The following is a 16,233-nucleotide window of genomic DNA, read 5'->3' as shown; positions in this document are numbered from 1 at the left end:
GCTCCGGAATATCTAAGGGAACTATGCATTCCAGATGAACTAGCTGACAGGCGTCTCACGTTTAGATCAGCTACGTCTACGGCGAGAGGAAAAGTTATTTTACCTCTACGCAAACAGCGCACTAAATTTAGTGAATTGCGGTCGCAGGCCCTATGGCATAGAATGCTCTCCCAGCAGAGGTGTGAGGCTGTGAAAGTGAAGTGATGTTTCGGAAAAAACTTAAAACCCACTTGTTCTCTAAATCATTTGAATAAATCCGTAGCATGTGACAACAAAATAAATTGTTTTATTAACATCTTACAACAGAGATGAAGAACATTTAAGAGAAGGTAATATATTAATATATATAATATATTAAATTGTTTTAATTAAATTACAAATTTAAAAGCTTCAATTAAATTAATTTAACAATAGAATCACTATGTAAAGCGCCCTTGAGATATTTTATTACAAAAATGGCGCTATATAAGTTATCCATAATAATAATAATGACAAAAGTAGGAATAATCGGCGTGCGAACATGAGAAGATATATTAATGTAGAGCAAGCGAGATCTGTATGCAAAGATAGAGTAATGTGGCGTTCTATTCTCTCTGCCTACCCTTACGGGGAAACGGCAAGATGGTTTGTTGTTGTTGTTGTTATGTTTTAAAAGAAAACAAAAATTTTAGCCCTCCCTCCCCGGTGCGCGGTGATGTGCAGCCAGTACACATTGCGTCAAATAACTATAATATATTTATTTCTAAAATTTCCAATCTATCTAACTTTGGACCTTTATGTCCTACATGTAAAATTTTTATGTTTTTTGATTTGTCAAAATTATGTTTTAATTCATTTAAATGTGATGAATAGTTTGATATGTCGTTATTTAATCTATGCGAAGCTAAATGTTCTTTCAGTTTTGTATGAAAACACACGAGAAAATCTGCTCTCTCGTGCCACAAGAGTGGTTCAGGATACCACCCCTAGGAGTATATATACTTTTTATATTATATGTTTTATTAATAACTAAAATTGTTTAAAAATTTTATATCACAAGAAAGAAAAGCCAATAGTTTTACATTTCATTTTTATTTGGTAGACACAACAAAAATACAATTTTTAATATTAAAACAGCCAGTTGTAATACAAACTATATTATCTTAGAAAAATATTCAAATATATTTAAGACTTAGAAAATAGGAAAAACGAATAAGGTACATCAAGATTAAATGAATCTGAATTTTTCTTTATTAAAAATAGATTTACTCTGTCAAGATTTCTATGGCTTGAATCTAAAAGAGCTAAGTTTACATTTTATTTTTATCTCGTCAACATTTTGTAGGGGGTCAACGTCAATTAAAAATTATACCTATATATTTTAAGTAATTCAAATAGATCAAGTCAAAGAAGGAATCGTGTGTTAGAAATACCACATTGTCAAACGAGGCTCGCACAGAGACATGCATATTTTACAGGCCCGAATTTTTTTTATTATTTTTTACTGATCATTGATCCCAAATTTAAAAAAATTCCTTTTAAAAACACGCACTATTCTGGATTCAAACTAAAGAAATTACCTTTTTTTTCTATGGTGTATTTTGTTGCCCTTTAAGGAATAAATTTGTTTTAATTGAAATATTTTTTATTTCCTTTTTTAATTACTGTAAAATAAAAACATACCTTATAATCTTTTACAGAATATTTTCTTTTCTCTTTATGTTACACAAAAATATTATACCAGTCTATTTATTATAGGAGCAAAAATTCATAAACTTTTCTTGTATACCCACGAACAGGCTTTTCCTTTGTGGGGTTTTTCGTTGACTATTTTTACTATTAATATGCATTTCTTTGCTATGAAATTATCCTTTATTTTTTAATACTCTGTTTTACGTCTTTAAATTAAAAAAATTAAAAATATGTTTTGAATTTGTCGAAAAATTTATAGACAAGGACTGGTTTCAACCCTCTAGAAAATTGCAAGCAACGTTCGACAAAAATGCAAAAATACTTTCAGGAATTTTGAGCGGGAATGTTGCGTCCTTTATTATATACATTCCATCTACTCTAAAGTCGCGTCTCGAAATGGACACGAAGCCGATGGAACAAAAGGTTTTATCCCTTGACGCTATTTACCAGAAATTACCAGGAAAGATGTGGCTAGTGTGTTTTCGGTTACCAGGCAGACCCCTCGGACATCGGTATTCGCTTTCATCTTGCGAACAATAACATAATAATATTTTGAGTTTGCCCAAGTTTTGTAGACAAGGACTGGATTCAACTTCCTGGAGAACTGTTAACATTAATATACTACAACAGAGATGAAGAACATTTAAGAGGAGGTAATATAGAAGTCTAGGCATCTACAAGGCTTATGACCTGTCATTGGCTGGTTTAAGTGGCCACTTTACACTCTGAAATATTTACCATTCTGCCCATATTTCAACATCTATATTCCTTCAATTCTTTCATCTGTTGATGTTTGTGAAGTTTAAGAGCTGAAACCTTTATTTATGCGGGTGAGATTCGTCTAATTGAATTATTTCACCTACATACTAGGCAACGCCTGAAAATCTTATTTTTTCAATTTCTATACTTCTTCATGAACCAGGTGGATTTATCAACATATTTTGAGTTTTTCCAAATTTTTGTAGACAAGGACTGGATTCAACTCCCTGGGGAGCTGTTAACATGAACATATTACAACAGATATGAAGATGTGTAAAGTGGCCACTTAAACCAGCCAATGACAGGTCATAAGCCCTGTAAATGCCTAGACTTTCATATTCCCTTCTCAAAAATGTTTTCCCTCTTTATTGCAATAGGTTTAAATATGAATAACTCCCTAGGGAGGAAATCCAGCCAGTCTGCAAGCATTTGGACATACTCAAACATTCTTGAAAAAGACATGTTTAAATAATTTTATGCAGACCGTCATCATTCCCTTTCCATAGGGCACTGCATTGGTACACCGATCGCAGCATATCTTGAAAATTTTTGTTACATAAAGGTAGAATAATCAGTCTTACGCATCAGGTACCAGTCCAGGGACTATGAAATATTCTAGTGAGAAAACACCTTTTTGAAAATGCTTTTTTTTTATTTATAATTTAAAATACCTGTAAAATTAGTCCATTGCATTGGCTATGCCTCTAATACACGATGTTTGGTTAGATTTTGAACATAAGTCAAGGCCAAACATATCGCGTTTCGATTGAGACATCTTTTTTAACAATTTTATTTTAAAAGTTATGTATGAAAACATTTCTTCTGATTTTGAAAATCCGATAAATTTTTCTTAATCTATTTCGCATATTTTTTTAGTTTTCGTAGCATGTGATATTCCCACATTGTTTCCCCTTGTTAGGACATTTTCAAACAAATCTTCAGTAGACTCGAATCGGTGTTTCATTTTAATAATGAAATTAAAAAAGAAAAAAATGGGTAGAAATTATAAGGAATTTAAGGAAAGAATCTGATTGAGATCCACAAAAAACAAATGCTGTTTGTAAACATTCAAAAACATTTTTTTTACACAGACAAAAACAACATCTTTCCATTCATTTGTAAATGCATTCTATTCAAATGCAACCCTGGTAGATCAATGAATAGAACGTTTATGCTCCTGACTTCTTTTTTACATATTAGATTGAAGATTTTAATATCTACGAACACGCACAGCGCAAAGATCTATATTTCTCTAAAAACCGCACATAAATCGGTTAAGCCGTTTAGGAGTTCAGTGACATCACACGTACAGAGGAATTATATATATAAAATTACGACATATTAAAAGAGGCAGTTAAATAAATAGAATTTCATATGGACCACATCTCGACAGAGATGAGGAAATAACATTGATAAATATCTCCACGGTAGGGGCAAACATAAATTATAAGGGTTTATGGAACACTGGGCAGTTACACGGCTTATGACTTCTCTTTTGCTGGTTCAAGTGATCATATTACACACTGCATAACATGCTGAGCCTTTATCAACAAGTCTACCGCTGTCGGCTCCTGCCAGAACTCACAGTTCATCATCGCTGTTTGCCTCGCATAATTTCCGAAGCAACTCTCTGTTTATCGAGTCCGTGTCGATCATGGGTAAACTCTTGAATATATCATCTTCGTCGACGTCTTTCCCGTCATCGTAATCGTCGTTCATCAGGTCTTCCGCGTGGCTCTTCAAGCCCTGCCGTATTCTCTCCTCTTCCCTTTCGACGTCGGAGTCGCGCTCGTCGAAATATATGAAGTCGTGATCGTAAACGCAGTGCTTTCCTTTGTAGCTCTCGACGGGCAATCGTTTCCACTCGATCTGCGTCATTTTGCGCAGCTTTACGAACACGTAGGAGCCCTTCGACGCGTGCGAACTCTTGTCGGGGACCACGCCTCCGTAAAGGTCAAACTGGACAACATAGGCGTCACCGTCGAGCGAGGTTTGAAAATAAAACGACTTTACACTTATGCTGCATTCGTAAATGTTCACGTCGGCTAGTTGAATTTTCACAATCACAAACTTATCGTTCTGATGCCAGAGTACGCGCGGCGTTTTATGCGACGGTTTCGAATATAAATCATTCTGTATCGCACCCACGTTATCGATCACTACAAAATCGTCAGATTTTGGCGTGTCCCTATTTTGGGTCGGTTCTTCCTTGTCCATGAGGAATTTTGGCATTTTAGGGAGGTTGTGACTGTCTTTAAACGTCTCAATGTCACTGTCGCCGAATGTGCAATCCCACTTGCCGTAGTCATCCTCGGTGACGTCGAAATCCGAAAACAATTTATTGAACTCGGACAACTGATCCGTGTCGACGGTTTCTTGCGAATCTCGACGCTGGTACGGAACGACAGACTGTTGCAATATAAAATCTGGTATAGGATTACTCGACTCGCTCAATTCGTCGTCGGAAAGAAGACATTCGTCATCGTTCAAAGCTGTCTCGATACTTTCTTTGTCTCCTAATATTAAATCGAGTTCATCCGCGACGGCTTCTCCCATCGTATTCTTCAAAAACATTTCTGACAATGTGTTTTTAACATCCTTATCAACGAGTAGAATGCCATATTTGTTGCCTTTGGTGAATTCGGCGGGTGTCTTCGAGTAATGTTTCGCGAGCAGCACTTTCAATTCGTCGGAATCGTCGACGAAACACGAATCGTAAAGAAAATCGGTTTCCGCATCTCCCCATTCGTTTGTCGCCGGTTTAATACCGAAAATCCGGCATTCGATCGCCTGGAAAGGTATTCGGGAAATCAATTTTGAATTGATAGGGTACATGTTGTCGTGCGCGACATTTTTCCAATCTCCGTGATCGACGAAGAAGCATTTGTAAGTATTCCCGTCCAATATCTGATCGACCCTGACTCGATAGTACAAGGAATCGTCTGGAAACTTCGCGAGGCAATAGAAGTCGTCGGCGATAACATCTTCGGTAATTTCGCACGGCAAACTGATAAATTTTCTCTTTAAATCTTCTACATACGTTTGTATATCGGCCTGCAGATCATCCAGCGATCTCTGATTCGAGAGGATTCGCACGAAGAGCAAATCGGGACTGAGCGCGGAACTGAAATAAACATTGGTGAAGCCATCATTTAAGTGTGCCCATTGCGGAGTGGGAAGATTCTGTTTGTAAACGGCCGGTTTCGGGGACAAAGAATACACTGGCAAATGGAAATCGAAGTTTTTGCATAGGTTTTTGAGATTGTCCAGATGGCTTGGGTTTTCGACGGCAAATTCCTTCAACAAAAACGGCTTCAAGTTGCACTTAACAATGTTTAAATTCAAAGACTCTAAATGTCTGCATATTTGAATGTGCTCGAGCCATAAGGTGTTGCCGATACCCAGAGCGATCTTTCCTTTGACAAATAATTCCTCGGATTTTTCGAATTGAGACCGGAGCTTCCGTATAGAAGTCGCGCTCCAGCATTCCTTCCCGCCGATCGGCTTCAACCCGACAGACCGGATTCTGACGGTTGCAGATTTAAACTCTTTGAGATAATCGGGTAAGAAATAGAGATCAAACGCATTTTTCCAGATATAAGACTCTTCTTCCAAGAGGTTCAGCAAAACGAAATCTAAGTCCCTTTTCTTCGCGCGGACTATTTTGACAACCTGGCAGCGTTCGAAGGCCTTATCTAATCGGACGGCGCACGTATCGCCGAGCTGAACTGGCCCGTGGCAGCGATTTTCCTTGCCGAAATACGCGGCCATTTCCAGGGCGATTCTCAAATTCCTCTGGGGTATTTTTTTCACGGTCCCGTCGAGATCCGCAGAGTCTACGAGCCGCGCGGAGAAGAGCCCGCTGTGGTGGACGAACAGGATTTTGCAGGTCACCATTCCGGCTCTGGGGACCCACTCGGGTGGAGCGTCCGCAGCGGGAACGATCGAATGCCTCTCGATGCAGTTCCATTTGTCGGGACACTCGCCGAAACTGAGCAAGCGGTCGCAGAGAGGAACGTGCGAATCGGCTTTCCGAACGTCTTTCAGACTCAGGATTTCAAGCAGTAGACTCTCAACCTTTTCTGGTATTTTTATGTCGTATCGCTTGATAAACTGAATAATTTTAGGTAACTGAGTCCCGTTTTCCTCGTCGACAAATACATCCACTTTGAGTTTGGTCATTCGGCCGGCCTCCGCATACAGGCTCGGGTATATGGCCGACATGGTGGAGAATCTGAGAGTAAATTTAGTGAACGTTTTAGGAAGGGAGAAGTGTACCAACCAGTTTGCGTTTAAAATGTTAAGAAACTGCAAATTTTCATCGCAGCATACTAATATCAAATTTCCAATGACAGTTTTGCACTGATGCCACGACAGACGAACAGCGTTCAAATCGTCGATGGTCATCGATGCGTAGGCTTCTAAGATCATGTGACTGTCTTCTTTTAAAGATTTGGCGACGTTCGTAACTTCCAAATCATCTTGACAAATAATCACAGACCTTCTGAGGGTCAATTGGCTATCGTTTAAGATGCATTTTAACACTTCTAGTTTAGAATCTTTAGTCACGAACCTGACTTGCAACTCCATACCCGAGTATATGGCGCACTCGTGGAGGGAGGATATGGCTAAACTCGGATTGAAAGACTCTAAAGCAATTTTTTTCAGAAGGCTACACCAGGTAGTGCTGGTCGCGAATAGTTTCAACTCTGTCTTCCGTTCCTTGGCAATTTTCTGTACGAGACTTAGTATATGATTAGTTTCGTAGCCAAATCTTTCATCTAGAATATCAACTTCGTTGAGTAAGAGATACTCTACGCGATCGAAATTGAGAATATTGACTTGGTATCGCGTGTACGAGTCGAGGCATCGCGGCGTGGTGATGAGGATTTCGCAATTATCAAAAAACTTCCAAACGTTTTGCGGATCGTCGCAATCGTCCACTCGCAAAATGCCGAACGGCTTCCCTTGACTCGTGGTGCAGTCCTTGAGCAGCGACGTGCACGAGATCTGAGCGTGTCTCGCTGACTTGATATCCGCACACAAGACGAGTAATATAGGCCCGGTCGACACGGGCGTCGACGACAAAATCCCGCTGGTGATCTGATGACAGAGAGGCGCCAAGATGGCGAGGCCTTTGCCGGATTTCGGAGGAGCGACTGCGAAAGTGCTCCCGCCCCTCCAAATCAGGGGCCAAATCGAGCTTTGAATTTTGTTCGGAGACCTGACACCCATTTTATCTAGATTATCGAGTATCACCTTAGAGAATGTTGTAGAAGAAAGATCTCTGCACGGGTTCGAAAACTCTCCGCTCTTTGTATGGATAAGTACTTTAGGTGCCATAATACTGTCGACCAACCCGGTTTCGGATTCCGCGTCGGTACTCGATTCAATAAACTGAGTGACTTCAAACTGCTCTTCTCTGTAAGCCCCGCTGCTAAACGGAACTCGATCGTTGGTGCAATCTTCGACATCTTCTTCGGCGATCGCTTTGCGGATTCTCTTACTCCCTTCGACGACGTCTTCCTTGACCACCTCGATGCTTTGTTTTTTCTTGATCGGTCTGTAACTCTTATCCGAGAAGACACTGGAACCGAGAACAGATCCGATGGACATATCGCAGCTGTTAATTAGTCCCAGGCCTCTCGTCTTCCACGCTGTGCTGGAGTTAAAACTGCACGGAGATTCGCGTGCGCTTTTGAGAGATTCATCCTCTTCAATCAATTCGGGATCCTCATCTCCGAGATGAACTTTTTCAAATTCCGCAGAAGTCGACGTCCTACGCTCGCTGCTACTAATCACAGACTGATGGCTATCGTTGCAAATGGAAACGTCAGATTTAATAACTTCATTTAAAGTGTCCTCAATGGCACAATTTTCACCGGGTCCTACGGATGGAACTACCGAATCTGCTGACACTTCAGAAGGTATCTTCTCACATTTTTCTCGAGTATTTTCTACCATCTCAGGATTTTCCCTTTCTGTAAGAATGCGGATTTTATCAATCAAATTTTGGTCCATAATACCACCGACTTCTGCTTCCTTCCTTTCGATACTTACCTCTACATTATTCGGAGTCAAATTGACCGTCTTGTCCCTACTCACACTACCCGAAGCTTCGTTTTGTTCCGAAGCCTCCAGAACTTTGAACAAAGATATTTGGTTTTCAGCATTTTGAGCATCTCTTAGTGTTTTTTGTTCCTGCCGCAATAATTTCAACAGCTCAAAGGCGCTTTTTCTACCGGATACTTTCGGTTTTTCGGAATCATCGGCTTCGTCAATTTTAGATTTGTTCAGCGACTTCTCCAAATCATCGCACGTCAACACGGCGGAGCCGATCTCCGACATGGAATCCTGCGACTGCCTCCAAAGATCGGGCTTTCTGAACTTGTTGAACAGGAGATCGAGGTTGGATCGGGAATCGAGGCCAGGAAGACAGTCGAATTCTTGGATTTTCGGACTAGAATGACTCGGTTTTTCATCCCCATTCGGCCCTTCGGACTGATGTCGCTGCGTCAAGTTTTTAAACTCCTCCATTCCGTGGGAATAATTTTGAGCTAATTCCGTTTCTACTTTGAAAGGTTTAACTTTTTGTTTTTTGACGAACTTCTTCTTGGACTTGATTTCCTCGGAACCACTGCTGGAGGAGCTTTTAGTATTGTGTTTCGCTTGCAGATGGCTGACCTTCAAGTTATATTTCTTATCGGGTTTTATTGAACACTTTTTATCGTCCGCATCATCCTCTCTCGAAAAATTTTGGCTGCGTCGAATCCTCTTGAACTCGTCCATGACTTCCATTACGGCGCTTTTTGAATCATCTTCGCTAGCGTAAGATTTATCAGTTTTCGGTACAAGAGCGAATTCGAGGCCTTTAACATTGTCGGATTCAACTTTTATAGTATTTTTACTGGCTTTATTTGATTTCGGTGCACCGTCGACGTTTATCGCACTCCCATCCGAACCGAGGAATTTGACGCAATTATCCGGAGATCTAGAACTCTTCTTACTGCAGTCTATTGCCGTTGGCGTGGGCGATTGGTTGTTGAGTTCCGGAGGCTTCATTTGATTCAAATTGGATCCGGCGGGAACGTAGCTCACAAGTTTAGGACACGGAGTTTCGGCTGCGACTCGCGTCGAGGACGGTGGTTTAATTTCTGTTATTGTATTTTCGCTGACAGAACTTTCCGAGTCTTTACCTAAAAACAGAAAAATACCGTCATTAGTTAAATCAACACTTTTTTTTTAATTGAAATTTTTGTGTTTTTTTTTACAATAAACATAAGTGGTAAAACAGAGTATTCAAAAAATAAAGCATAATTACATAGCAATGAAATGCATATTAATAGTAAAAATAGTAAATAAAAAATCCCACAAAGGCATGGCCTGCTCGTGGGTATACAAGAAAATGTTAATGAATTTTTGCTCCTATAATAAATAGTGGACAGTTATAATATTTTTGTGAAACATAAGAAAGAAAAAATAAAACATTCTGTAAAAGATTATATGGTGTTTTTTTCTATAGTAATTAAAAAAGGAAATAAAAAATATTTAAAAAAACACAAATTTTTTCCTTATTTATTAAAGGGCAACAAAATAAATCATAGAAAAAAAGAATTCATATCTTTAGTTTGAATCCAGGATAGTGCGTGTTTTTTACAAGAAGGAAAGTTTGGAATCAAAGAAATATTATCAGTAAAAAAAGAATTAAAAATTTTTGGGCCTATAAAATATGCGTGTCTCTGTGCGAGCCTCGTTACCTAAGATAATTACCTAAGACAGCGTCAGCACAGATTGTTTCATATCCCGATATACAGGACCACCCTGCCGTTGGAAGGGCTACCGCTACGCTGAACAACATCGCTCTGGATGCTGATCTGTTCCATGTACCCGAAGGGGTTTTCCGGAGCAGGATTCTCCTACTACTTTGACACGAGTCTCTTTCGTGTATTTTCTTATTTTTTGATTATTATTATGGATAACTTATATAGCGCCATTTTCGTAATAAAATACCTCAAGGGCGCTTTACATGGTGATTCTATTGTTAAGTTAATTTAATTGAAGCTTTTAAATTTGTAATTCAATTAAAATAATTTATTTTGTTGTCACGTGCTACGGATTTATTCAAATGATTTAGAGAACAAGTGGGTTTTAAGTTTTTTCCGAAACATCACTTCACTTTCACAGCCTCGCACCTCTGCTGGGAGAGCATTCCATGCCGTAGGGCCTGCGACCGCAAATGCGCGTTCACCAAATTTAGTGCGCTGTTTGCGTAGAGGTATAATAACTTTTCCTCTCGCCGTAGACGTAGCTGATCTAAGCGTGAGACGCCTGTCAGCTAGTTCATCTGGAATGCATAGTTCCCTTAGATATTCCGGAGCCGAGTTGTGCAGTGACTTATACATAAGCCAACAGAGTTTGTATTCGACCCTCTGTGGAAAACGTAGCCAGTGTAGTTCCCGAAGTAGTGGAGTGATATGACTGAACTTAGAGATTCCGAAAATAAGTCTCGCTGCGGCATTCAATTTGATATGTACGTATCGAATATACATTTGTAATGCATATGTTATATTAAAATAAATTAATTGAATAAATTACTTACTGAGATCCACTAATGCTTGCTTGTAGGCGAGCAGTATACTGCGCGAAACGCTGATAGAGGACTTCGCGTCATTTGAGATAGTTTTCCTCGCCGGTGGGCCCAGAATTCTTTTACTGCGTCCGAGCCTTTCTTCTTCGATATCGAGAGCGCACTGCTTCCACTCGTCTTCCATGCGCTGCATCATCCTCTTTATCTCTCCGCTGGACAGCGAGAGAGACCTGTAGTATTCCTCCAGACTCTTTCTGTTCTGGGCGACCTCGGACCGGAAGTTCTTCATGGAGCGCTCGAAATCGGGGTCCTTTTCCGAAGGCCTCGTCGCCGGCTGGGATTCGGAGCGGTCGTTCTGCAGGATGTGCCGCATGACCTGCACGTCGTTGACGGTGCACTTTATGAAGACGGTGCCGGATTGCAGGTAACGGCGAAATCTGGACTTGCTGGTATAGGCGAGGCCCCGGCTGGATAGATTCTTCATGATATTTGAGTATTCGTTGTCCTTAAATGTGTACAGCTGACCAAATATGCATCGTACGTTGTCTATCAATGAAAATCTGAAACGAAAAATCCATAGATAGAATAAATAAAAATAATTTATTTCATTATTATTAATACACTAGCAGCTATTAAGCTGATATATATATAGTTGGATAATTTATATAGCCATTTTTGTGGAAATCACCTCAAGGGCGCTGTACAATTAATAAATATCCCGGTACGTCTTGCAGCTACAGAGCGCATGGACGGTTGGGATTCTAGTTCCTCGTTTTCAATTAAGATTAATAAAAAATTATAACAAATAGGAGCTAGATTACAGAACGTCTTGTAGCTACAGAGCGCATACAGTTAGAAATTTAGCCCCCATTTACACATTTTAAAAATTGACAAATAAATTTAATGTATTAATTAATGATACTAAAAAAAATAAAATAATATGAATAATAAAAAGGAGTAAGATTACAACACGTCTTGCAGCTACTAAGCCCATAGACGATTGGAATTCTAGACCCCATTTACAAAATTTAGGTATTTTAAAGTTGATATATGAAAGCTAGATAACCAATATTGTGCATTATTGGATCAATTGAATGATGCGATCAAGGAAAAACGACCACATTAAGAGAAGAAAAAGGTGCTCTTTCTTCGAGACAACGCACCGGTTCACACAGCATTGGATACGATGCTAAAATTACATGAAATACACTTCAAATTGGTTGTCATCTATCTTATAGTCCAGATTTAGCTCCTAGTGACTTTTTTCTGTTTCGAAACTTGAAAAAATGGCTCGCAGGAAAAAGATTCAGCTCAAACGAAGAAGTGATTACCGAAACTAACGCGTATTTTGAGAGGTTCCCGAAATCGGATTATTCAGATGGTATAAAAAAGTTGGAATATCGTCTTACTAAGTGTGTCGAAGTAAAAGGAGACTATGTTGAGAAATAAATGGTTTTTAAAAAAAAAATAGTGTTTTTCCTACTTTGTTAGCTTCATTTTCAATCCGCCCTCGTAATATTAAATGAAACGCTTGAATTGTAATTTTTAACTTGGCATGTAAAAGCCGTCTGGGCGTATATTTTTTTATTTATTTATTAATTTACATGCCCTAGGGCTTTTACATATATTAGAAATTACATTCAAGTGCAGCAGTGAAACATAAGTATGTAAATTAAGTTAAAATTAAAGATAACATAAGAAAAGCTAAAAGATACAATAATAAGTCAAAATCAAGAAATGTACCAACATAGGTATATATGGGTACATAGAAAAATATTTAATACATTTACATATGAAAACATACACACATACATATACATACATATAAGTTTATACATTATTATGGAGAAACATGAGAAAACAAAATAGTAAATAAAGAACAATATTAAGAAATTTTATACAAATTAATTTATAACCTTTTGAATACTTAACCTATATTTATATAAAGACAGAGGAAATATATCAACTTCACCATACTCGTTACCTAGCCGCTGGCCGCTGGTCGGTGTAGTCTAGGTATTGGTGAATTGTAATAATAATTGTGACTGCCAGGAGATTAAAAAAATAACGTTAGCTGCCGAGTATTTCGAACTGGTACTTTTAAGCTGATAACACTAGTTAATTCCGGGACGTCCAATACGCCATTTGCTATTTTATATAAATTTAATAAATCATTTATAATTCTTCTTTTACAAAGAGTGGACATATTTAGTGTACATAATCAATTATCGTAATCAATATTTTCAGTGGGTATATTAAGTTTGTAATTGATGAATCTAAGGAATATTATAAATAAAATTAAATATTGGTCCAAAAATGAATAAGAATGGACGCCCAAGCACTCACTCCTTGCCCATGAGCTGCACCGGTTTGAAGTACACCTCCTCGGCCTCCCGGATGACCTTCCTGAAGACCCCTACGGAGACCTCGGACCAGGCGTGCGCCGAGGACCACTGCAGCTCGAGGAACGGCTCCGCGGCCTCCAGCTGCGTGGGGAAGGCGCCCAGCAGGCCGGCCTGCAGGTGGCAGACCCGGGGAGGCCCGCCCTGCAGACGCAGGAAGAACAGCTGGGGGTCGAGGGCGCTGACCAGGTGTACGCGGTAGTACTTGTGGGGAGACAAATCTGGAAGTTGAACAAAAATTTATTTACTAAACATAAAAACACACATTCCAGCTCTTAAGGGGTTGACTGGAAACATTTATTATTTCATTATAATTAAACATGATATTATACTTAATATGATTGAACGCGAACAGAGGGAGGTGTCGAAAATGCTCACTTTCATCTAACATCTTAACATTCTATTTTGAAGGCTTGTAATCAAACAAAATAATTCAACAATATTTTGAATATGTCCAAATGTTTGCAGACAGGTTGGATTTTCTCCCTAGGTAGTTATTCAGATCTAAATTGGTTGCGACAGAGAAGGAAAACATTTTTGAGAAAGGAATATGGAAGTCTAGGCATTTACAAGTCTTATGACCTGTCATTGGCTGGTTTAAGTAGCCACTTTACACACTGTGTAACATTCACCGCTCTGCCAAGGATACTGGGGGGAAATTTGGCCTGTCTACAAACATTTGAGCATACGCAAAAGATTGTTGATCAAACTAACTGGCGTAAGATGTTTAAAAATTATAAAATTGTTTTCAGGCATTGCCTAGTGGGTGAATTGGTTCAGCCGGATGAATCTCACCCGCATAATAAAGGTTTCAGCTCCTTTACTTCACAAAAGTCAACAGACGAAAGAGTTAGAGAAATGTGGATGCTTAAACATAGGCAGAATGGTGAATTTTACACAGTGTGTAAAATGGTCACTTAAATCAGCCAAGTCATGGTCATTCCATGTCCGCTCCCTAGTTGAGAGTGTGGTGCCAGCTCCTGCGCATCCTCCCAAGTCAGGTTCCTGTCCCGTAGTTTTGAAACGAACTGCCGACGGCAGTGGACATCCAGGACATCAAGAATCTGATGCATTGTAGAGTAGACAAGTGGTTAAGGCTCTCGGGAGGCATCCGCGGCACATGGCCAAGCCAACCGTATCATCTCAGCTTGATGACAGTTGTCACCGGAGCTGGCTGCGTCCGTTCTCTATTACCCTTGGAAATACTTAAGCCCAAATTTCAAAAATAAATTTTTAAAAACGTCGTTATACTAAGATGTAAAAATTAATCAAAAATAGTTAACTATCACATTTTCTATTCGCATAGAAGCAAATCATCACGTCATAGAATTAAGAATAGAATTAGAATCCAGAAGGAGCGTAGAATCATATTTGAATACATCAGACACATTTCCCACTTTCACCGCGCGCATTCACGAAGTCGCCGCGTAATGTTGCACGATGGGAAAAAATATAATCATAACACAAATGTAAGGTAAAAAAAAAAAAGCAATCTGTTATTTTCTCTAAAATTTTATTGTGCACGCGGAAACATTGATTGACACAACAGAGTAGATAAGTAAAGGGTCATTTAATAAGAGTAATTGAATTAATGAACTTTAAACTTAAAATATTTTACATAAAACGGATATTTTTGTACCATGTTAAATAATATTGGATGTTTTAAAGATAATGTCGGTCAAATGTCCACCACAGAGTTGTTTAATCCGAGGTCCAATTTTCATTAGTTCTCTCATTAGATGAGCAAAGTAGGGTAAAAAATATTACTACCCTGGCAACACTAACGAAATGTCCATTTCGTTTTCTTCGACAATCTGACAGATGGAAAAATAATTCATTTTTTAAGTAATGTACTTGCTACTTACACATTCGTTTGGTAATTACACATGAAATGTGATTCCATCCTAGCAGTATTTCTACACCTAAAAAGGACACAACACGGCATAATTGAATTCAAATCAGGAGTTGCGTACTGAGCGACGTCTACAAAGAAACTAATGGGTCCAAACGTAAAACTACTCATTTAGGTGTAGTTTAGTCGCCTTCTGTTTGATGCGCGTATGCGGTTTCTGGACTATTCTTAATTCTATGCATCACGTGCGAATTACATTTTATGTAATGTTCCTTGTAATCAAATAACATTTTGGGCCTTAGTCCCGCACGTCCCGCGATTTGTCGAAATAACGTCGTAAATAAAAAGAACGGAATGAAAACAAAATATTTAAGTGCAATATTTCGTTATACCGAAATTTTATTGATTCAGAATTCGTAAACCAATCGGCGATAAAACGCGACCACATGCTAGAATCTTTAACAATTATTTACCTTTTGCAAAGTCGTGTTCCGCCATGTCCCCCATGTTGAGGGCGCTCTTTTTGACTTCAAGTAGTAAATAACCTTCAAGCGATCAATTCAGCGGTTGTTTCAAGGAAATTAATCAACGCAAACAGAAAAAGAAACATTTCGAAAACTAGCGGACCAACAATAACAAAACACCGAAAAGTTCGACCGCGAAACTGAGAGTGACATTCCATAGATAAATAAATCTAGTGTCCCGAAATGTATACCATAGTAAAAATATTTTTTCCCTTTTTAAAAAGTATCTATCTATGAGCATTCTTCTTCTTCGTTTTTTTTTCAATTTTCAATTCAATTAATTTATTTCAAAAAATACATACATTTCAAACTAAAGTTTAATGCGTACATATTATAAAAGACAAAAAGTATATAAAAAAATATACATGAAAATATATCACTAGATCCTCAACACAAAGACAATTTAAATAAATACAAACTAATACCACTTTTGGACAA

At 38.6% G+C, this 16,233-nt stretch overlaps 1 protein-coding gene across 3 annotated transcripts; it reads right to left on the bottom strand.

Moving 5' to 3' along the window:
* Nucleotides 1–1,055: 1,055 nt before the first annotated feature.
* LOC148279235 (putative ATP-dependent RNA helicase TDRD12) lies at nucleotides 1,056–15,975 on the bottom strand. Of its 3 annotated transcripts, XM_088230297.1 has the most exons (5): nucleotides 15,745–15,975; nucleotides 13,364–13,640; nucleotides 11,030–11,577; nucleotides 8,491–9,626; nucleotides 8,244–8,411 (listed from the first exon to the last, which is right to left on the bottom strand). In XM_088230297.1, the coding sequence occupies exons 1-5, from the start codon at nucleotides 15,776–15,778 to the stop codon at nucleotides 8,388–8,390; spliced, it is 2,019 nt and encodes a 672-aa protein (XP_088086423.1). In that variant the 5' UTR covers nucleotides 15,779–15,975; the 3' UTR covers nucleotides 8,244–8,387. The 3 variants fall into 3 exon arrangements, with proteins under 3 accessions (XP_088086421.1, XP_088086422.1, XP_088086423.1); XM_088230295.1 differs by having other exon boundaries at nucleotides 1,056–9,626; XM_088230296.1 differs by lacking the exons at nucleotides 11,030–11,577; nucleotides 13,364–13,640; nucleotides 15,745–15,975 and having other exon boundaries at nucleotides 1,056–8,411; nucleotides 8,491–8,614.
* Between the last annotated feature and the right edge of the window lie 258 nt (nucleotides 15,976–16,233).

This window comes from Micrasema longulum, unplaced genomic scaffold (genome assembly GCF_059751315.1).
Source record: "Micrasema longulum isolate JH-2025_06_02 unplaced genomic scaffold, ASM5975131v1 h1tg000745l, whole genome shotgun sequence".
Lineage (NCBI taxonomy): Eukaryota > Metazoa > Arthropoda > Insecta > Trichoptera > Brachycentridae > Micrasema > Micrasema longulum.
Note: the sequence above shows the minus strand (reverse complement) of the source record. Positions and strands in the feature narration are given on the sequence as shown.

Bases quoted from the DNA above. Each gene is read 5' to 3' on its own strand.
- LOC148279235 (XM_088230295.1), bottom strand. From the start codon at position 15,778: ATGGGGGACATGGCGGAACACGACTTTGCAAAAG. The intron at 11,578-13,363 runs GTGAGTGCTTGG...TTTTCGTTTCAG, and splicing joins GTGCAGCTCATGGGCAAGGA to ATTTTCATTGATAGACAACG. The intron at 9,627-11,029 runs GTAAGTAATTTA...TTCTGTTTTTAG, and splicing joins GCAAGCATTAGTGGATCTCA to GTAAAGACTCGGAAAGTTCT.